The sequence below is a fragment of the Raphanus sativus genome, unplaced genomic scaffold (genome assembly GCF_000801105.2).
Source record: "Raphanus sativus cultivar WK10039 unplaced genomic scaffold, ASM80110v3 Scaffold0335, whole genome shotgun sequence".
NCBI lineage: Eukaryota > Viridiplantae > Streptophyta > Magnoliopsida > Brassicales > Brassicaceae > Raphanus > Raphanus sativus.
Window position 1 is genome coordinate 22,550 of NW_026615655.1, and position 22,102 is coordinate 44,651.

A 22,102-nucleotide genomic window follows, 5' to 3' on the forward strand; every position below is an offset into this window, starting at 1 on the left:
ATACCTTGCCACATGAACTTATGTAAGTTGTATAACTGATTGCTTTAACTACGATGTTATCTTCTACTTTTCTTCTCTTCGCTTTTGTCTCTGTTTCTATTTGTGTGAATCTAATTGATAAAAATGTTTTTCTTGGACATGTAGATTGGTTTTCTGACTGGTGCCTGAAGCCTTGAAGATATACCTCTGGTATATTATTGACTTCTCTTTATGAAAAATTACTCATCTAAAAGAATGAGAGCAGGTAACTAAATTCTTTAGCTTTTGAATATTTTTAGTTGTTGAATCTTTTACTGGTTTCTGCTTTGGAGCTCTCAAGCTGTTTTGATGGTCGTTACATGTGTTTAGATCTTGAAGTTTTCAATTTTCAGACAATGATCATACCGACCTCACACATGATATTCTTGGAGCTGGAGTTGTGATAACAAAGCTCTCTCAAGGTGTGACCAGGGGAGCCCCTGAAACAAGCATTGGGATGGTAGGAGAAACTACAACGGCCACACCTGTCTTACCTCCTGAACCTGTCCCAAGTGGATTCACTACTGATCTGCTGTTTTTTTCTCCTTTTAGTTTCCTTGCTCACTATGAAATTATTTGTTCAGTATGTTGAAATGAAATCACTACTTTGATGTCACCAAATGAAAAGAAAAAAAAACATAACATACAGAAATCTTTCTCCATAAAACTTTCTTTTTCTTGCAATGTTACAATTTTAATTTTAATACTAAAATTACACACAAAAAACAATCTTGCAGAATCTATAAATCAATAAAACTAATACGAAGTAGAGAGCATCAATGATTGCTCAGTTTACTGCAGAACCCACCTCAAGAAGGGTCCATGTCGGCACGTAGATATGATGACACGCCTTCAATTGAACTTTTATCCTTGCTCCTAGAAGCTGAGATTAAACTTGCATGATCAGAGGTATTTAATTCGCCTACACAAGTTTAATTGTTTGCATAGGAAATATAAAATTTATCATGACACTTATACTTTGCTTTGTTTCTGCGTAGATTAGGAAACTTCAAGAAACAATCGGTCTTTGGATCGTCTCACTAACTCAAAATAAAATTTGAAAGAAAAATGAAAAGTGGGAATTTGATTGAAGTAAAATATCTTCCAAAAGTTGTGATACATGCTAACTTTCTTTATTTTTCTGGTTGGATTGTAATAAATTGTAGAAAGTAGGTATATTATTTCTTCAAAAAAGTTATTTTTATTATACAAAATTAACCATGTGAATATGATATAATAAAAACATATTCCAGTATATACTTCTTAATTTGAATTATTTTCATATTTCAGAATATTGTGTTCTTTAGTGTGTACAATTAAGTTAATATTGCTTTCAGATGGTTAATTATTTTCTGAAGAAGACAAAATAACAAAAAATATATTTTTTAAATAGATATATAAATCATAAAATCAAAAATAAAGTAAAAAGAAAGGATATCATCTATGAAAATTTACTATATATTTTTTAAAATAATAATGTTTATATACACGTAGTGTTCTCTTTTTCGTAATTTCTTTTTGGAATTTGGCCTTTTAAATTATTCGGCAAATGATTTTCTTTTTGTTCACGCTAGCTTAAGCATGAAAAAACAATTATAAGTGATTATATTCACATAGTTTTATCTTTTTGAAATTTAAGCTATTAAATTACTCGGTCGAGTATTTAATCAACATGGCCAGGCTCAAATCCCTAACAAGTTGTGATCTCTACAAACAGAAAACATCTGTGCAAGAAGCGTTACTACATTTATTATAGAAAATAAATTCAAACAATGTTTATTATACATATACTTTAGTTGATGATATTATTTTAAATAAGAATCCCGCCCGTAGGGCGGGCCGACTCTAGTTTACTATATATTCATGAATCCCATTAAAAAGAACAGGCAACATTTGGATTAACTTCAATTCAGCTCCATCAACAATATTGAAGCTCAATAAGTTTAGTTTTATTATAAGCTATTTACTATATATTCATTTTATGTTGTAGAACACTTTAGTGATAATTAAGCACTCTGAGTATTTTCATTCTCTAAAATCCTTAAAATTTTATCAAAGAAAAATACTTTTGTGTAAATTATTTTATATAACTAAATTTAAATTACATCACTCTGTAGAAAATAGAGAAAAAATATTTCTAAAGAAAATATGATTTAAAATTTTTCAAAGTAACGTAAGATTGTTTCTAATTTTTCTTTGCAATGAACTCATAACAATCATCATTTTCAAGGAGGCAACATTTTGAAGTAAGAATTTTAACAACACTATCACGTCCATTTTCCAATGCTTCCTGCAAAGGATACATACCATTCATATCTGGTTATAAGCGCAAGAGGAAAACATATTTTGTCTTAAATTTCCAAAATGCAAAAAAATAAATAAATTATGAGTTATCTTTTTGTTCACATCTGCTCCATTTTCAATTAGAAACTTTATATCTTTGTGATTTTCATGCTAAATGTGACATGATAGAACAAACAGAAAACCATAAAAGAATTTAACAGTACTTTCATAAACAAAATGTTAGATAGCTTAATTAATGCATGTAAATATGAAAATTACCACCAATGGTGGTCGCTTGCTATAATCCATGCAATTGAACAAATGTCATCACCTTATAAAGGTTTTCAAAAAAAAAATTGCATGGTTAACAAGAATTTTTACTTTGTAGTTGTTTATGAGATCAAAATCTGAACCATTCAGCCTTTCCACAAAATAGAGAAGCTTTTTCTATAAACAACAATATTGTATATGTTGTTTACCAATGGTGGTCGTTTGCTATATAATCTATGCAATTGAACAAATGTCATCACCTTGTCAAGGTTTCCAAAATAATTGCATTAACTAACAAGAATTTTTACTTTGTCATTGTTTATGAGATCAACTTCCGAACATGTGAGCTTTTCCACAAAATAGAGGTTTCTACTTACAAAAGATTAGAAAAAAAGATTTTGTGTACCCAGCTGATTATCATGGTTTACTATATATGTTGTGTACATAAAATGTACCCAGCTGAGCTAAGTATTTATCTGGTAATTAATACAAGCCCAATAAAAATATTAACACTTAATTTCATGATAAGTTATTTGTCATTTATTCACCTTTTCATCATAGAACATTTTAGTGATAATTAGCCACTTAGTGATAGTTTTCACTACTTATAGCACCTCCATTTTTATGAATTAGTTATATAATTAAATTAGGTAACAACTACATCATTCGTAGAGAAACAAAATGTTAAAGAAATTATTTAGAAAATCTTATAAGATAACTTCTTGTCATATTTACTCTCTTCTTTCTGTTATTTTGGTTATATAATATCCATATTAGATTTTCTTAGTTTTCAGTGCTGGATTTTATTAGATATTATTTTCTTACTTCTCAATCTACATATATAAAATTATTTCATTCCAAGCCTGACACAAACTTAATATCCCAAATACACTTAGCAACAATGCTAAATAAAATTAAAACATAAATAAATAAGTGCTATCACTCTCATTTTATTCTTGCAAGAACTCATCCCACAAATACACAAGGACCACAACCATCAACTTAGGCCGCAGGCTTGGCAAAGATCTTCTTAGCGAATTCAGCCAGAGTTGCAGTGTCGGGCATGACAGGTTTCACAGCAGGGTCGTTACAAAATTGCTCAGCCCATTTGGATAGAGAAGGAGTCTTGGCCTCATCAAGAACTTTATGACCAGCTGCCAACTCGGTGACTCTCAACCAACCAAGGAAGCACCCGAATGCAATGTCGAGGTAACCGACGTGTTCACCGTTGAAGAATGGTTTTCCTTTGCTGCAATCGATGAAGGCCTTCTCGAGAAGCGCGGTCCCTTCTTCCACTTGAGCTAGCACAGCTTTCTTCTCTTCTTCTCCCTCAGCTTGTAGGATACTTTTTAGAGAGGGAAACCACTTCATTCATTCATGTTCAATGTCGGACACATATAAAAAAGATAAGATTATCTCATGACATGAAACTAAAAATGAAATTTGTGGTGGAGGTAAAAGAGGGGAAACCTTTTCGTCAATATAGGCAGCCCAGAACCGAGCGATGGCTCGGTCATAAGGATTAGAAGGTAACATGGACGGTCCAGATGTGCTCCAAGTCTCATCAACATACTCAACGATGATGTTAGATTCACAAACCGGTTTGTCAGCATGAATCAGAACGGGAATCTTCTTGTGAACCGGGTTTGATTTAAGAAGCAACTCGCTCTTAGAACCAAATGTCTCCTGGAGGAACTCGTAGGAAACAGACTTGAGGTTCAGAGCAATCCTCGGCCTCATCACAAAAGGACTCGCCCATGCGCCGATCACCTTCACTTCGTCGCTAGCCATTTTCACCTCAAGATCAAGAACAGAGAAGGAATTGGTTCAACACGTTGAAGCTTAAGTGGTAGATTGTAGGGCATTATATGGAAGAGAAGAGGTGGTAGGTAAGGTCGTAACGTAAGGCTTTCGAAATTTCATGGAGGTGAAGACGCACCAGTTAAAGTTCGACATGTGTCTTAAACGGTTGGGAAAACGTTGAAATGTTGGTCCATCACTTTATTATGGGGCGAGCGTTACATATTCACATTGTTCGGATGCTTGGTGTGAACTGAAACCATAAACACACCGACAATTGTTTCATATTCACGTGTTCACATTTGTATTTCATGCATAGGTAGCTTTCTCTCGGTGGGACCATTTAAGAGCTTTGTACTTACTCCCTCTCTTCAAAGCCGGACCTGAAATTTTGGGGCCCTATCCAAAACAAATTTTTTTTATCTAATTTTCAATTTCTTAAAGATATTTTTATGATAAAAAAAATAATTTAAAACTATTTGTTAAGATAAAATATTTTTTGGTTACCTAAAAATTAAAAAGAACATTTTAGTCTATTATAAAATTGTTTTTATATAATTATAGTTTTCAAAATCTGTGTTTTATCATTTTCTTACTATTTTACACTAAACATTTATATATTTAGCATATACAAAAAAATATTTTTATTTACAAAAGGGGCCCCAACAATTTTATATAATTATAGTTTTCAAAATCTGTGTTTTATCATTTTCTTACTATTTTACATTAAACATTTATATATTTAGCATATACAAAAAAAAAAATTTATTTAAAAAAGGGGCCCCACAAAAGTGGAGGCCCCATTCAAATGTTTCGCAAGTATAGGGTCAAGCCCGGTTCTGCCTATGTTCCTGAAAATATGATTTTCTGGATTTTATTTTTGTTCCATAAAGAAAGATTTTCTATATTTTTAAGGTACTTTTGTATACTTTTGAGGATCATTAATTGTGAATATTTGAATAGATTAAATTTTATTGGTTAGATGGTTATTGTAAATTGTATAAAACATAAATAGTAAACTAAAGTTGGCAAATATTTATTGTAATCTTAATAAACGTGAAAACTCTAGAAAATCTTACTTTCAGGAACGGAGAGAGTATGTGATTAGGTTGATGTATGTCTTCGTTTTAGCGATTTTGCGATATTGTGAAACAAGTGAAACTATATTTAAAGGATAGTTACATACAATACAATTATACAAATCTACCATTCGAGGTAATTCCTTTTGTACCCCTATATTTCACTCCTCAATCTCTATTAGACAGTTTTTTTTTTTTTTAATTTTATATGTCTAACGAAAAATCATAAAACTAAATCGGAAACGTGAATATTTTTTATTTGATTTATAGAATTTAATAAAAATATTTCAAAAATAAAAAAAAAACTGTTTTTTCATAGTTTCACAAAATCATCAAAATATGGTTAAAAACGATTTTAAAATGTTTTTTTTCAAATTTGAAAGCTATAGAAGTTAAATACTTGCTCATGGGTTCACTAATCCATAGAGAGGTTAGGATATAGTTTTGAAGAGGAGTGAGAATTTAACTTGGAATTTTGAGTTTTGATCAAAAATAGAATTATGAAAAAAGGATATAGAAGATCATGGGAGCCCATAAGAGATTGTGTGTCAGGGCTATGGTAAAAGTTGACTCCTACCATTCGAGTAAATTCACTTATCCAAACACACATGTCATATTCTCATTTAGTATAGATAAATAATAATCATTTTCTTTTGTGAAAAAATAAGATTTTTTTTTAGTTGCTCTATATATACGTACATTTAATATTTGTGTTGGCTAATCATGTTTTCAATATTTGTACTGGATGCATTTTCTAATAACTTATAAAGCTATATGTTAGTTTCCATGAAATAAGTATGTGTTGCAAAAAAAAAAAATGATCGAGTGAGTATAGTCTAGTTGCTATCATCAAATGTAAGCTAGACGTTACTCTTTTTTCATTTATTCTTTTGTGATAAGTTTTCCTTACACCAGCTATCTTTATACATTAAAAAGTTGATCGGCTTCCAGAACAGTCTCTTGAGAAGAATACCAAATAGAATAATGCGTTTGCAAGACCCATTATATCTTCACTAGTTATAACTTCAAATACATTATCATACAACAATGAATTAAAAACAAACTAAAGTTGGAGAATATTTTTTTGAGAAACTTTAACTTAGCCTTTAGGTTTCTTTATTATATTCCGCTGAATCTATTCCGTTCTGCCTGCTCTTTTCCTTGGTTGGGTGGGAGCTTTAGTGTGAGTGGGCGCTTGACATTGATGATGCTCTGCAATTATGTAATATCTTCTAGGCCTTATTTTCTGGTTAGTTTGGGACACCAAAAGGGATTTCTTTTCAAAACAATATGCTCTCAGATTTATTTTTCTATACACCAAAAGGGAATTTTCTATACACTTAACTACACTTTCAAAGGTTTAAGTATATCTTATCATTCTTGTCACATATTTCTGAAAACGAGTCCGTTAGACCATCAATTTCACAAACTTAATGGATTTCTTTTGAAAACAATATAATCTTTAGCTGAATTTTTCTACACACTCAAACGAGTCCGTTAGACCATCAATTCAAACTTAGGAAGACTAATAGTCATTTTAAGAAAGATATTAGTCTTACAAAAAATTTAAATGTACAGAAACTATATTGTAACCACCACTAGTACTAGCACAAAAAACATATTTTGTGTATGTTAATCAAGCATATTATTACTTTATAACATATTCACATTAAAATCCAATGTTCTTCACGAACAAAAAATTGTATATGCAAGTAAATCATCTAATGCTGTAATCCATTCGGGATTAATTTAAGATATGCATATAGACATCCAACCAAAAATCACACACACAAAAAAATTATATAATACAAATATAAGGATACTTTTTGGGTAAGAATATTTGTAGACATATATGCATACATTTGCATATAAGTGTTCATCTGTCTGCAAAACTCTATATATTCCTCATCTTTAGCATGCATCTATATGATTAGGATACATTCACACACTCAATTCATAAGTAAAAATTAACATTGCTCTCTCCCTCTTTCTCTAAAACGTCTAGCAAATGGGTTTGAAGCACTCTTCTTCCTTATTTTTGTTTATCCTTTTTATTTTCTTCTTCCTTTCTTCTCGAGTCTGTTCACAAGCCTGCCTAAAAACATGCGGCCAAATACCCATCAAATACCCACTTGGAACCGGGTCTGGTTGCGGTGACTCACGTTTCACACGTTACATCAAGTGCGACCCAGACCAACAGACTTTAACGCTCACAACCCACACAGGCTGCTACCCTATCACTTCCGTCGACTACACCAAGCAAATCATCTACGTCACTGACTCGTCAATGTCCACGTGTGCATGTACCCGACCCAGCCAAGGATTCGGGTTGGATTGGGACGCTCCGTTTTCTTTCCACGACGACACCGTTTTTACGCTCCTTGACTGTTCTGTTGACGAATCCCCTGTTTTCAAGCCGTTAAGTAACAGTACCGGACGGGTCTCTCTATGTGACCGCCAAAGCTCCTCCATTTGCAACTTCTTGTACTCTAATTGCAGGTAAACCAACATTCCTCTTTAACCAACATAAATTAAACCAGGCTACTGGTTCTATCTAAACCGAAATATAAAGCGGATCACATAAGATAAGAGATGCTCTAAGTAACTAGTGATAGATAAAGTATATTAGATCATTTTGGTCATCTAACATCTGAACCCGGTTTAACTTTCCGATTTTATAGGGCCATTAGTTTAATAAACCTCCAAGAATCAACTTGTTGCGTCTACGTACCACTAGATCTCGGACCATCGTTTGAAATGGACCTACAGAAACTCCGGTGCTCGTCTTACTCCGGTTTCTACAATCTTGGTCCGGCCCAAGAATCTCACCCGGAAAACTGGAACTATGGAATCGCACTCAAGTACAAGTTCAACGTCTTCGATGAGTACCCTGCCGTTTGTGGTGGCTGCGAGCGTAGTAACGGTGCTTGTGGATACAACACTCAGACTAGCTCGTTCGTTTGTAATTGTCCCGGTGGGATCAATACGACGTCAGATTGCTTCTTCCTTTATAACTCGGCTTCGATTCTCCTTCCTTGGTTCTCAAGTAAGCACCGCATTCCATGCTATTCCCAATCAATTTTGTTTCAGACAAACTTTAACAAGAAATTTGAAATTTATAGACATCTTTTAAATGAAATATTGATTTAGCTAACAGCTTTTGCTTCATTAAATAGTTATTTTTACTGGACTATTAAGCAAAATAATTTTCCTTAAATTAGCAGGAGCATGGATGATGTACCCTTTGTCATGGGTTGTTATTTGGACAGTGATGAGTCTTCCTTGAAGGAGTTTTAATGAACTTCATAAAGTTTAAAGACTGGAATCTTTGCTTTCTTTCTATATTCTTTGTAATATCTCATCATGGTATAAGATTCTCTATTGGCTCTCTGTGATATCAAGGATGGAATGGTTCGTAATGAAAAAAAGGAAAATTCGTTTCACATATATAGTTAAGGACACAATACACAAATCCAACAAAACAAAACAAAACAACATAGGTTTGTTGTAAAAAAAAGGTCTAGAAGAAACACACAACAGATGGAGATGATACTATTTCTTACTGCACAACTCCATTCAAACTGAATTAACACTGAGGTGAGACTTTAAGCTTCATCGTCGTCAACATCGTCGAGCTTATAGGAACTAAAATGTTCGACCCGAAACTTCCACTCGCCTTTAACAGGATCAAACGATACAAACTCAGCTCCTTGTGCCTCAGCTTTCCTCTTAAGCATCGTCTTATACTTCTCCACTCTCTCTCCTTCAGTAAACTGTTTCCCTGTCTTTTTATCGATACATTTTATATTCAGCAATGTCACCTCCGCCGGTTTATTCAGCCCTTGCCCAACAGCCGGTTTCGTGCTCTCGTCCAGGTATACAATCACTTCCCTGTTATTGAACTGAACCACAGATTCTAAGTCTAGCCTACGAACATCAGTCTCTCCCATGAACTTTATGCTCCCATAACCGTGTCGTCCCACCACAAAGTCTCTAACCCGCCTGCAGTAACCTGGATCCGCCCGTTCTTTAGCCGCGAGTTCCCGGATACTTGGCTCGGTGAAATAATCGGATTGGCGTAGCTTAGGCATAAGCGCCTCGATATCTGCACCGTTCTCGTAAACAACTTCGGCTTTTCCGGCTCGGTGTCCGCCTAGTGTTCTGGAGGGAAGGCCTTTCTCTCCAGCGTGGTCTGTTGTTGTTGTGCCGTTTGTTTTCTGATTTCCATTGACAAATGGGTGAGTTCTTTCTTCAGCACAACCAAGTTCTCCGTTATCGTTATCTGTGAATATTTCTCCTCAAGTCAGTCCAGAGAGAATGGTCCAAACACTGTCAAACGAAATGAAGCATTTTTCTACATATGCATATTTAATATACTTACTGTTGTTTGCCGCATCAGTAGCTATTTCTGGACTCTTCCCTGAAATTTACAGATAATATTGTTAAAATTTAGCCAGAAATGAGGAATCATTGAACTCAGTAGTCAGTACCATTTTCTTGGTGAAGTTTTCTAAGATTTGAACAAAAGCTTACCATTTTCATGTGGTGGAGCACTGGGGCGGTCCTTTGGAATTGTAGATTTGACCCTTGAAGACCACTGTTGAACTGGGCGTATAACTAGAGCTCTAGGGTTCTCCCTCGGAATGAAAAGAGCATCTGCCTTTGGTGTACTCGAGGAGTTCTCCTCGTCATCAGCGAAGAATGGAACCTACAAAAACCATTTCTGATTTAACACCAATCTCAAGATTGAGTAAAATATAGTGCGAGTAAATTCACAAGATAGAAGCATGCCTTTGGACCATTGTCGCCAGGACGGTACTTTCTTGCCGGCAACCTGGCCCGCTTTTGTAAAAGGTGTCGAGAAGTAAGCAGAGATGATATTCTTACAGGAACAGGTTTGTCAACAACCTGGCAGGCAAGACAAACAATAGGAACAAAGAAGAAAATGAACAAACTGAACAAGTAGGAAGTGAATAGAGCAGTTTTATGAAATGAAGATGAAAATCTGCAGAGAATGAAGAAAATAAACTATTATACTGAATGGTAAGCATTGATGACAATGGTTAATTTAGAAAGAGAGTCAAACTTCTATTAATAAGTTCAGTTTTGATTTAAAACTTTAATTTGTGAAGTGGTAAGCATCCATGACAACAGCTAAAGCTAATCTAGAAAAAAACAAATTTCTAAAAAAATGATTTAAACTCTAATTAAACACTTTAACCAAACTATTTGATTATATTTAGGAAAGACCAAAAAGGTAAAAATGCACGGTCTGTGTGTTGCCGAAAGAATAATAGGCTTACAGGCATGCTGGAGATTCCATATTGAATTGAAGGTGAAGTTCCACTTTGGTTTATTGAGATCTGAGGCATAGCAGGAAGTGTTCCAAACGGATTTGTAACAACAACGGGTTGCAAAACAACAGAGCTCGGCTGAGCAGGCCTGTCAACAAAAAAGAAGATAAAAATTGAAACTCCAATAGAGCAGAACAAAACTTCCACGAAACGAAAGTCATGCAAGAACTGATGTCAGAAAGACCATACGTTTGCCCGAAGTTGCCTTGACCAAAAAATCCCAGTCCACCAGCATTTCCAGTTGCATTAGCTTAACACCATGAATATACCAAGAGTTAGCATCTAGAAATAAGATGATAACGTCAGTGACTTGGTCGACAGAGGTACCTGCTTGTGTTTGACCGAAGTTGTTGAAACCAAAGCCATTTGACGCTTGACCTGGCTGAGATGATTGGAAAGGTGTCATACCAGCAGCCTACAGAAAAAGTTCAAGATTAGAAGGCCTAAATAAGATCAAAAGCGAAGCGCAGTAGCTGGTGCCAAAGAAGAGAAGCAAAAGCACTACTAGCTGTGGAGAGAACAGGCATCACCAAAAAAAAAAGAACCAAGTGTTTTGGCTTAATAACGAAGACGAAAAACGAATCACCATTGTTTGTCCAAAGGGAGAGCTGCTAGACGTAGTTAATGTTGAAGAACTTGAAAACAAGTTGCCAAATCCAGTTGAAGGTTTATTGAAGATGTTAGTTTGACCAAATGCAGGAGCACTACTCTGTCCGAACTGTCCAAAGGCAGAACCAGTCTGTCCAAAGGCAGAACCAGTCTGTCCAAAGGTAGAACCAGTTTGTCCAAATGTAGAACCAGTCTGCCCAAATGCAGAACCAGTCTGACCAAGGGAGGGGTTTGAGCTGAACAGATTAGATGACTGAGTGTTCCCAAATGCTGGATTTGCCCCCTGAACAGGAGTTGAACCAAATATTGATGGAGAAGAACCAAATCCAGGAGTGCTCGACGAACCAAATAACGGTGATGAGGTCGGTGTTCCAAAAGCGGAGGATGATCCAAAGACGGATGTGGTAGTTGATGAAGTTGACCCAAAAAGATTGGATGAAGATGTTACACCAAAGGGCGAGGAGCCAAAATTTGAGGTAGCCGTTCCAAAACCTGAACTAGCAATTGATGGGGTTTGAGGGGCAAAAGGATTAGTAGACGTTGAGCCCGAAAAAGGGTTTGTTGGATTTGCTGGTGTCTGACCAAACGCCGGGGATGGAGAAAAAGGATTTGGCTGAGCATTTGATACACCAAATCCAGTATTTCCAGCAGACTGGCCAGCAGGAAGCGGTCCACCTGAAAATTAAAGATGAAGAGAATCCATCTTTGTTAAGAAAAAGTACAAGAATATAGCGTTAAGGAGATGTATGTAAAAGAAGATTTGTTTGATAAAGAGTACCTTTATCTCCTCGCTGGTAGTCTTCCCACCTTAGCTCCTCATGACTTTTATCTTTGTATGCCTGCATGGCAGAAATAGATTCTAACTTTCCAGCAGGCGTACCACTGGCTGTCTCTGCCTCAACTGTTGGTGCATAAGGCACGGCTCGACTGCCCCCTTGTTGTTGACCACCGAAAGGTGATTGACCAAAACCAGAACTCCCAAATGTTGGGGTTGAAGCCTGCGCACCTACAAAACAAATCATTCAAACATATTTCTTCATCCTTTACTCAAATGTCTAACACAACAATTAGTTTGTACATGCTAAAGGGAGAACCTTGGGCTCCAAACGGAGATGGTGTAGAGCCAAATGCACTGCTGCCAAACGCTGATGTGGACTGGCCAAAAGCTGGAGAGGAGCCAAAACTAAAGGATGAGGTGTTTGATGAACCAAAAGTAGGAGTAGTAGATGCTCCAAAGGCAGGAGAACTGGATGCCCCAAAGGCAGGAGTACTTGATGAACCAAATGCAGGAGCGCCTGATGCACCAAAAGCAGGAGTGGCTGATGCACCAAAAGCAGGGGTGCTAGAAGCTCCAAAGCCAGTGTTGCCAAACGTGGTACCAGTGCTACCAAAGGCTGGAGTCGGTGAAGCTCCAAATGCAGGTGTGTTTGTGGCGCCAAAAGCAGGCTGGTTTGAGCCAAACGCAGGCGTGTTTGTGGCACCAAAGGCAGGCGTGCTTGATGCACCAAACGAGGGTGTGCTTGTAGCCCCAAAGGAAGGCGTGCTTGATGCACCGAAGGCAGGCGTGCTCATGGCACCAAAAGGTGTGGACGAACCAAAAGTACTGTTTCCAAATGCAGGTTGCGATTGCTGCGTTGTGCTTCCAAAAGGATTTGACTGAGGCGTAGAGAATCCCAGAGGTTTCTGCCCAAAAGCAGAAGACCCTGATAAAAAAAAGAGCTTAGTCCCCAAACACAAATGGGAAACTGAAAACATGGACTAACGAACACCTGAACTAAAGAAAGGAAAACAACACAAAAATTGGGGCAAATATCTAGAAAAACCAGCAGAAAGAGAACCCAAAAAGTGAACAGAAATTAAATCTGGTAGTGTCAAACATTCTACAAACCACAGAACTGGATACTGTGCACTGAAACAAACAGCGCACATTAATTACTGAAAATATCAAAAGGCAACCTCCGCAGGCATCTATATTTTCACGATGTTAAAGACAGAAAATCTATTCATATCCATGAGAAGATTGACAAACCATGAAACGAAAAGACATATAAGGTACTTACCACCAAAAGGTGAAGACGCCGGGGATGCTCCAAAAGCCGGAGTGGAATTCCCAAAGGCTGGTGATGAAGAAGCTCCAAAAGTTGGGGTGGAGCCAAACGGAGAGGAGGCTTGAGGAGCACCAAAAACACCGGTTGAAGTGCCACCAAATATTGAACCCCCTGTCTGTGCACCAAAAGGTGCAGACGTGCCACCGAACGGTGTTGCTGGAGCGAAGGGATTACTACTACTAGAATTACTGGTCTGACCAAACATAGATTGGGATTGGGACCCAAACGGGCTGGTACCAGATGACTGTCCAAAAGCTACAAGAACAAATATTTCAGAAAGGTCAGAAGGCTACAGAAACTATACAAGAAATAACAAAACAGAAGGCTATAGAAACCAAACGAGAAAGTATAAAAGATCAAATCACTTACGATTAGATGAGCCAAACATCTTCCTCTATTGTTTCAGAACGCAGGGCCCAGCCAAAAGAAAGTATAGTATCTTCTCGCTGGTAAAGAAAACGAACTATTAGGAAAGAAAACAACGGAACTAATAAAAGCACATAAGCTGGTTTTATAATTCAAACACAATAAACATACATAAATTTGCTAGAAATTCATCAACATTATCATGATATGAAGCCAATAACAACTTTAATTTGGTTCGTGTGTGAGGAGAATGAAATGAAAGATGACAGATGACGAATCTCTTTAACACTTATGAACTATGCAGATTACTAACAAATGAATTCAGCAATAACGAACCTCTAAATAAGGCAAGAATAATACAAAATGTAATCGAGACTAATCGCGGATAGAAAAAAAAATTCACTATAGAAGGAGCAATACAGCAATTACAATTAAACCTTGGAGCTAATCGAAATGCAATTTCACGAAAATAACGATGAATCCCATGTTAAAAACTGGTCAGGCGTTCTTCAATCAAATGAAATTTGCATAATCAATAATAATCTCAAACGATTCTCAAAGAGAGGAAGCATCCAAACGTCTAAATTGTTATCTAATTAGGGTTCAGGAGTGGAATCGCCGATAAGGAAGAGAAACGAATAGGTTCGGAGTCGAATCAAACTGTGGAGTATGTAGATTTACGGAGAAATTGAACCTGAAAAAAAAAGCTCGATCTGGAAAAACCGGCGGAGTAAGGAGGAATCTCGCCGGAAATATGAAAGCGCGACAGTTGCAACTTGACAGAGCGATGAAGATTGGCCTTTTGTGTTCTTCTATGACGAGGACTTGTCTACGTGCGAAAATGCGCCATTCTTATTCTTATTTTTATTTTCTGTGTGATTTGTTGATTCTAATTTTTTTTTAAATCCAACTACATGTTATGGTAATTTTTGGGCCTGTTTAAAGCCCATATATAAATAAGTGACATAAAAGCGATGATGTCGGCCTTAATCACAAATCTAAACTAGTTTCTTTTACCAAATTAGTATTTTGACAAACGTTCCATAGATTTTTTTTTTTTTTGAGAAACTACAAACGTTCCATAGATTTAATTTATCAGTTGACCAAAGAATGCAGCGAGCTATGTCTTCCATTGCTATCCATCCTCAAAAGGTATGAAATAAAGACTTGACTAGAAGATAACATTAAAAGTTGGATGATTAAGATTCTAATTTTTTTTTATATATTCACTTGAAAATCATCACCCTTTTGTTGTGTTTTTGTTTGGGGGTTCTAAAGGGATGCTCTATGTTCTTTTACAAAGGAAAACAAGAGGATAAAGAAAGAATGTTGTTATTAGTCGTCATAGGAGTTCTTGAGTTAATTGATGATAGTTCATGAAATCAATCCCATTTAGCCTCACGCAACACAGTATCTGCTCCGGTAACTCCTCTGGTTTGTTCCCCTGTGTTCATAAACACAACAACTCCTCAACATAAGCGATACTACTACCACTATGATTTTCTTTTTAAAAAAAAAATAATAATAATAATACATAGCAAATATGTATGTAGCAAAACCTTACCTGGATTGTGAGGCCAACATCAAGAACACAGATCTTGAGTCTGTCTATGAATGCTTCAAACCCTTTCCGGGATATATAACTGAATCTATGCATATCTATATCCACCTCAAAGTAATTCTCACCCTACAAAGTAACAACAACAAGTCCATTAGTTTGTTTACTGAGGCATGTTCCTAATATCAAGAACACAGTTAAAAGAGTATGGTCTCTCACCGAGTAAAATTCATGCTGTGGACGGGAAAGAACAGGCTTCTCGTTGTAAGCCTGCATCAGCTTTTTCTCTGGACCACTCAAATGGAGATCATCTACGTTTGCAACACGTCCCAATATCTTAAGCCGTTCTCTGAAAGAAGCCGTTGTATCCATGGGGAAGCCTTTAACTTTCTCAACCTCATCATCTATTAATCTCTACGTCAATTAAAAATAAAAACATGGATTCAGTACAAAGAGAGTGATAAAGATGAAAATAACTACGCCGAGTCGATCTATTAATTTACCTGAATGCTTTCTTGGAAATGAAGCGGAAGTTCATTTGCATAATTATCTGAAAGTTTGAAGTATAAAACTATATTCATTCCTTCTCCATCGGTTTCACCTTGAAATATTGTAGTCGGATACAACGGCATCTGTTTAAAATGTAGAACAAGACAAAACAATCAGGGGAGATTCCAAAACAAGGTAATAATAATAATAAACCAACAATCAAGCAGAGAACTAGTTCATACCTGAACATTAACGATAAGGATAGATGGGAGTTTTGTGGATGTTGTAGTAACGGGAAGCTTGACATACTGTGCAACATGGTTTATTTTACGTTCTGACAAGAAAACATCTACACCAAAAGGATTATAAGCAGCATGGCTAGGCGCAAACTCTTTCTTCTTTTCTCTATACCAAAAAAAAAAAAAAACATAGCTTCTTGTTAACATGGTTACAGTTGTAAGAGTAAAATCAGTATGGTCTCTCCAATGGTTTACCTTAAATAAGTTTTGCCACGAACACGGAAGCTGTTTGGCTCTATAGTTGACCAACAATCGAGCATTTTCTTGTCTACTGGACAGAAAGGAACCTGAGAACCAGCTATTGGTCTCTTCAGCTGCAGTTTAGAAAGAACTGAAACAAGTTTCGGAGACAACGAGTAAGTTATTGATTTGTCATCAACTTGCCAGATCCAATGAATCAAAGTTATGTACACTTACACAAGGCGCCTGAAGCATGACCTTCTCTCCATTTGTAAGATAGAAGTCTGAGAGAGGCTTTTTTCCTGGAACTCGGAGGGCTAGAGCTAAGAGCTCTTCTTTTGTCAACGCAAGGAACAACAGATATTGGATTCAGACAAGGCAAACAGTTACTCGGCAAGATCCTGCAGTTCTCCAAGAGTCCTCCTCCTCCTTCATCTGCAGATGAATCTATGGCATCATCATCAGGCTGCTGCTGCTTTGTGTCGTCGTTCAAAACACCTTCTGACTGCGACATGGCTTCGTTTGAATTCGAACCAGAGTCTCCAGTTGCTGATGATGTGGTTGTAGTAGTACTCGAAACTGATACACGCTCACCTCCGTTTAAAGACAAATTATCTGAAAAAATTAAAGAGACATAAAACAGAAAAGCCATGAAATGATGAGGATCGATTAAACAAAAAGTGGAAATGTAAATTTGTAACCTTCGTTGACGCTGTGGAAGTCATCGTCACAATCTGTTTCAAATGCAGCATTGGACTCAAACCATGCTTCTTCACCACTTGCTGTTTGACCAAAAAAACCATAGGATCAAGTTAACACGTTACTTCTCTCTGACGTCAAAAGCAAATTATAAAACATCACATGAGATTAACTGAGCAATTTCGTCAAATAGAAAGCTTCAATAGTTTGATCAATAAAACAAATATTTTTAATTACAAAATAACGAACTTTATTAGTTTACAAAACAACAGTTAGCAGAGCTTTATAGAAACTGTATAATCAGAATCTAATCCCAAAGATTCAGATACTGCAATAAATGAAGCATTAGAGAAAGAAAAAAAAAAGACAGAAACCTTTGGAGACTCGCAATAAACGAATCTACCGACCAAACCAAAACCAAGAAAAAAAAGAGAAGAATTTGAATTGAGAGACCTCTGAAACTGGGAGTGGGCAAGTTGTTGTTGCGAGGATGATGATGATGATGATGATCGAGATTGTCAAAAGATCCGTCAGAGAGACGAGAAGAGGAGGCTGCTGCTGCCGCTCTCTTCCTTCGTCTTTTACGACTCTTCCTTGGCTTGCTTGACCTAAGCTTCGATCCCACACAGCTCTTTGGCGTCGACACGCAACCTCCCATCTCTCTCTCTCTATCTCTAGATTAGAATTAGCTACAATATTTCCATGGAGGATCACCGAGTTTTCTCAAGAGAGAGAAAAAAAAAAAGAAAAGCCCAGAAATTTATGTAAAGAGCTACGTCTCTCTCTCTCTCTGGCTTTGATCAATGTCTTGTAATAGAATCTGTCATCATCGAATCCACTATAAATGATAAAAACCCACGAATCTAGAGGTATGAGAAAATATTTGAGAAAGAGATTTAATTATTTGGTGAAGAAAAAAAAAAATTCTTTACGAAGAACAAAAAAAATTGAGAAATTAGAACACAGTTAAAAAAGAAAATATATAATATTATTCTTTTTTGGTTTTTGGAGATTTTGGAAAGTCAATAAAATGGAGAAAAGGTGTCAAAGTATGGAGTAGTTTAAAAGATCATTAATTTTGTCTATTTCCCTATTTAATTTCAGCCATTGAAAGGATCTTAAACCGGTTCTGACTTGATCCGTAGAACTAATCGAGAATTTCAACATAATTCTTCTTACACTAATCATCATCATTAACCATTTTCATACTATGAAATTTGATCATTTATTTTATTGGCTATTATTTTTATTAGTAGCGTTATTCGAGTTCGATTTATTTGTTTAAGTAACTGGGGTTAAAAAATACAATAAAACTGCATAAATTAATAACTTTTAGCAATTTTGAGTTGAATTTGGTGTAAAATATGACATAACTTGATGATATAATATATTTTTTTAAAAACATATGTAAATATATGATCCAAACATAAACATGAATTAAAAGTAATGTATATAAGTTTATATAATATAAGAAATACATTGTATAGTTTTTAATTTTATTCACATTAAATTCCATCTTTTATTTTTAAAATATATTGATGTTATTTTGTCATTTCAAACCCAAAAAAAATCATTTACATTTATGATACATATTTCTATACACCATAGTAGAATAAGAAAAATATATTTATATGTATAAAATTTAACCAATACATATATTTAAAATAAAATATCTTAGAATTCTTACATAAAGCATTTCAATTCATAAATCTAAAAATGATTTTTCTAAATCAATACTTATCAAAATTCCAACATTATTAATTTATAAACTTATAATGTATAGTGAAACTTTGCACTAAGAAAAGTTAATCATTGCACAGCAAGATAAAATGTTAAGTCAAAACTCATTACCTAAGATCGGAAAAGAACATAATATCAATTATCATGAGATATCTCATTTTTTGAAATCCTACCAACTAATTTAAATTGTCACAAGAAATAAATGGTGATAAGTTAGGTTTGGATGTGGCAATCTTAATTTAGCAAAAAAGACATGCAAGAGAGTGTGGGTCATGTCAGGTCTAAGTTATGTATGGTTGAATGGTTGAGCACTTGAGCTAGCTAAACGACTTGGTCGACGCGGATGGATGAAGACTGGAAGTATTAAGAGATGTTACATAGATATTACTTGAGAAGCTTACTTTCGTAAATATTTATATTTTGTATTCTATCAGTGATTTGCTTTCTAATAATAGTATGTGCATTGGTACACACGGTTGTGTATGGATTCAGTTCTCGACATATTAGACTTCGATTCTCCAAGATTGATTGTAGACTTGTAGTGTCGGCGAAGAAATTTTAAAAAGTTAGCAAGAAACGTGTTTTAGTCAAAAGTTATGAAATCGTGTGGTTTCATTTTTTCCAAAAGAATTTGCAAAGAAAATAATTAATTGATTTTTAGTTTGCACTATGCATATATTAGTAAGATATATTGATACTTACTTTAACATTATAAGTATATATTATTTTTGTTTTTAAATAAGTGTATTTACATTTTTCACACAAATTAAGAAAGTAACAGAAATATACATAATTTATTATTAATTATACATTGCTGACCAATGATATTTAAGATAAATAAAATTATTTATAAAATCAATATAATTTGTAATTAATTTTGAGATGAAAATAAATATAATTTGTATGGAATTGCAAAATAACTTTTTTCTAACAAAAAAAATTAAAATAACATTTATTATGAAACAAAATGAATATGACACACTAGAAAGAAAAAGGAAAACATGATATATTGAATACTTCCTAATATTAAAAAGAAAAAGGAAAAGATGATATATTGAATACTTCCTGATATTTTCGGAAAGTTATGTTATATGCAACCAACTTTGTGAAATCAGATAAAAGAAATTATAGTGATCAAGAATACATAATTATTTTTTTATTTACGAAAGGTTTAAGAATGCAGAAAATTTTGAAACAATGACAATCCATTATTACCGTGAGAAGGAACAAAAGTCTACAATCGTGACTTTTTGTATGATTTTTTCAGCCTATGGTGTATAGCACATTTTAGATATGCATTTAGTTAGGCACACGCGATATTTTATTATAGCATGAACACTTTTTTATCTCTCTAAATTTTGTGGCACTAAAGTCCTTGAGGATATCATCAGTCAATAAAAAGTAAAATCCAATTTCAAACGCACTGACGAGAAAGATGAATACAAGTTAATTAGTCAAATACTTTGAACACATATACGAGTATAAATAAATAATTAATCGAGGTTATATTGAATTTTTAATTTCTAGGTAGAGTGTCATGAAATTTACAAGATGAAAAAGAGGGGTAGTTGGTCCACCTTATTTCATTTGACTCTGACAATCTTAAAGGTTACAATCTCTCATCTCGATGGACCCTCAGTCCATCTACATCTCTTTCCTTTATATTTTCCCCAATATATGTTAAACAAATGTCATGGCAATATAATTAACTATGAATAATCTGTAAATTTCCAGACTTTATACTTTACAGCTTCTACATTTCACAACAACCATACAAATAGTATGTAAACCTGGATACGGTATGCCATCCGGCATCCATTAAGAAATGAAAGAAACATATTCTTGTTTTTTATGTCGACATAAATTAACTCCATTCTTTTGTATATATATCACACTTTATATCAAATACATTCGATTTTATTCAGCCAATAATTCGCAATGTAATTGGATTGTCGTGTTGTGGTAATAAAAACAAAATAATAATAGTGACAGTAGTAATGAGTACATATGATGAACAAACAGCACACGTGTGGTTGCTGTTTTTGGCAGAATCTCCTTGTCCTTTCAATTTGTTCAGAACTGACGCTTTCATGTTCCACACACGCCTCGCAGACTTCCACAATCCTTTGGATTATTTCGAAAGAAACAAACAACTACACCTACAGATGAATAACTAACTGTTCACAACTATAATTCCTAGGTATTTCGATCAAAAAAAATTCCTAGGTATTTTGTTGATTAAATTACCGTCAATTTTATATACTAGTGTTAAGCTAATTGGCATCAAACCATTTATGTCGTCTATGTATAATGTGTGTTATACACACAAATGCGAGTCTACATTAAAATACATTTTGCTAAATAATAAAAAGTCGCGAGCAAAAAATGATTTTTTTTTAAGTCGCGAGCAAATAATGATGCGCTACGACAACGTGACAGTCTTGTTACAGAGATGAGGGGCCATTCTAAATAGTTTTCACTTCTTTAAGTATTGTCAAATGTCACAAGTTTACATATATACATGTATATAACCGGCCCACCACTTATGTTGATTTATTAAATCCAATTACTATATTTAAGTTTATAGTTTCTGAACGATTTAAGGCTTGTAAAGCACAAGCTTTAGAGTTTAGGCCACCAAATAAAACAAAACAATTTAAGCCACATGTTTAAATATGTTCTGTTTAAGGGATTTCATTCATTTCGTAGTTATTTCCATCCTACACGTCAAAGGTTCGGATCTTGCTACCAATGTAAATTATGTAATATCGAGGGCAATGTCATTTTTTGGTTTCGTTTTATTAATTTATATATGGTGTTTATATTATTCTTTTTACTTTGATATTTAACCAACTATTTATTATTCTCCTTCTTTACTTCCTTTTTTTTGTTTCTTCGTATCTTATTCTAGTTTGTTTGAATAATGATTTTTAACATCTATGCATGCTAGTTTCAAAAAAAAAAGCATCTATGCATGCTTCCAAAACACTGAAACTACCTTTAAAAAGTTTCACCAATATCTGATTAGACTACTACTATAAACTTAAAAAAATACAAGTAAAGTACACATTTTCATAAATAGTGATTCATGAGCTAAAACACACAACTTTTAACATATATAACCTACTAAATATACAAATATTAATTTAACAAAGACTAAATAAAATCAGATTTTAATTATTATTCATGTTTTCCTAAATTTTTATATATTAAATAAATAAATTTATAATATAGATTATTAAATATGCTG

At 34.6% G+C, this 22,102-nt stretch overlaps 4 protein-coding genes across 6 annotated transcripts; 1 reads left to right on the forward strand and 3 right to left on the reverse strand.

Moving 5' to 3' along the window:
- Positions 1-3,405: 3,405 nt before the first annotated feature.
- On the reverse strand, positions 3,406-4,418 carry LOC108860523 (glutathione S-transferase U17). The gene is made up of 2 exons (XM_018634392.2): positions 4,042-4,418; positions 3,406-3,936 (listed from the first exon to the last, which is right to left on the reverse strand). The coding sequence occupies exons 1-2, from the start codon at positions 4,360-4,362 to the stop codon at positions 3,574-3,576; spliced, it is 684 nt and encodes a 227-aa protein (XP_018489894.1). The 5' UTR covers positions 4,363-4,418; the 3' UTR covers positions 3,406-3,573.
- Positions 4,419-7,275: 2,857 nt separating this feature from the next.
- LOC108808888 (wall-associated receptor kinase-like 20) lies at positions 7,276-8,879 on the forward strand. Of its 2 annotated transcripts, none has more exons than XM_018580986.2 (3): positions 7,276-7,949; positions 8,132-8,496; positions 8,672-8,879. In XM_018580986.2, the coding sequence occupies exons 1-3, from the start codon at positions 7,459-7,461 to the stop codon at positions 8,734-8,736; spliced, it is 921 nt and encodes a 306-aa protein (XP_018436488.1). In that variant the 5' UTR covers positions 7,276-7,458; the 3' UTR covers positions 8,737-8,879. The 2 variants fall into 2 exon arrangements, with proteins under 2 accessions (XP_018436488.1, XP_018436498.1); XM_018580996.2 differs by having other exon boundaries at positions 7,277-7,949; positions 8,675-8,879.
- LOC108808880 (nuclear pore complex protein NUP98A) lies at positions 8,875-14,729 on the reverse strand. The gene is made up of 13 exons (XM_018580976.2): positions 14,582-14,729; positions 13,891-13,967; positions 13,474-13,776; positions 12,508-13,116; positions 12,192-12,419; positions 11,391-12,088; positions 11,132-11,219; positions 10,994-11,054; positions 10,754-10,892; positions 10,242-10,358; positions 9,984-10,158; positions 9,832-9,870; positions 8,875-9,732 (listed from the first exon to the last, which is right to left on the reverse strand). The coding sequence occupies exons 2-13, from the start codon at positions 13,907-13,909 to the stop codon at positions 9,056-9,058; spliced, it is 3,153 nt and encodes a 1,050-aa protein (XP_018436478.1). The 5' UTR covers positions 13,910-13,967; positions 14,582-14,729; the 3' UTR covers positions 8,875-9,055.
- Positions 14,730-15,087: 358 nt separating this feature from the next.
- LOC130501931 (uncharacterized) lies at positions 15,088-18,059 on the reverse strand. 2 transcript variants are annotated; one of them, XM_056996743.1, is made up of 9 exons: positions 17,566-18,059; positions 17,115-17,195; positions 16,672-17,028; positions 16,429-16,564; positions 16,177-16,339; positions 15,949-16,077; positions 15,665-15,859; positions 15,452-15,574; positions 15,088-15,331 (listed from the first exon to the last, which is right to left on the reverse strand). In XM_056996743.1, the coding sequence occupies exons 1-9, from the start codon at positions 17,768-17,770 to the stop codon at positions 15,230-15,232; spliced, it is 1,491 nt and encodes a 496-aa protein (XP_056852723.1). In that variant the 5' UTR covers positions 17,771-18,059; the 3' UTR covers positions 15,088-15,229. The 2 variants fall into 2 exon arrangements, with proteins under 2 accessions (XP_056852723.1, XP_056852722.1); XM_056996742.1 differs by having other exon boundaries at positions 15,090-15,331; positions 16,651-17,028; positions 17,566-18,056.
- Positions 18,060-22,102: the final 4,043 nt, after the last annotated feature.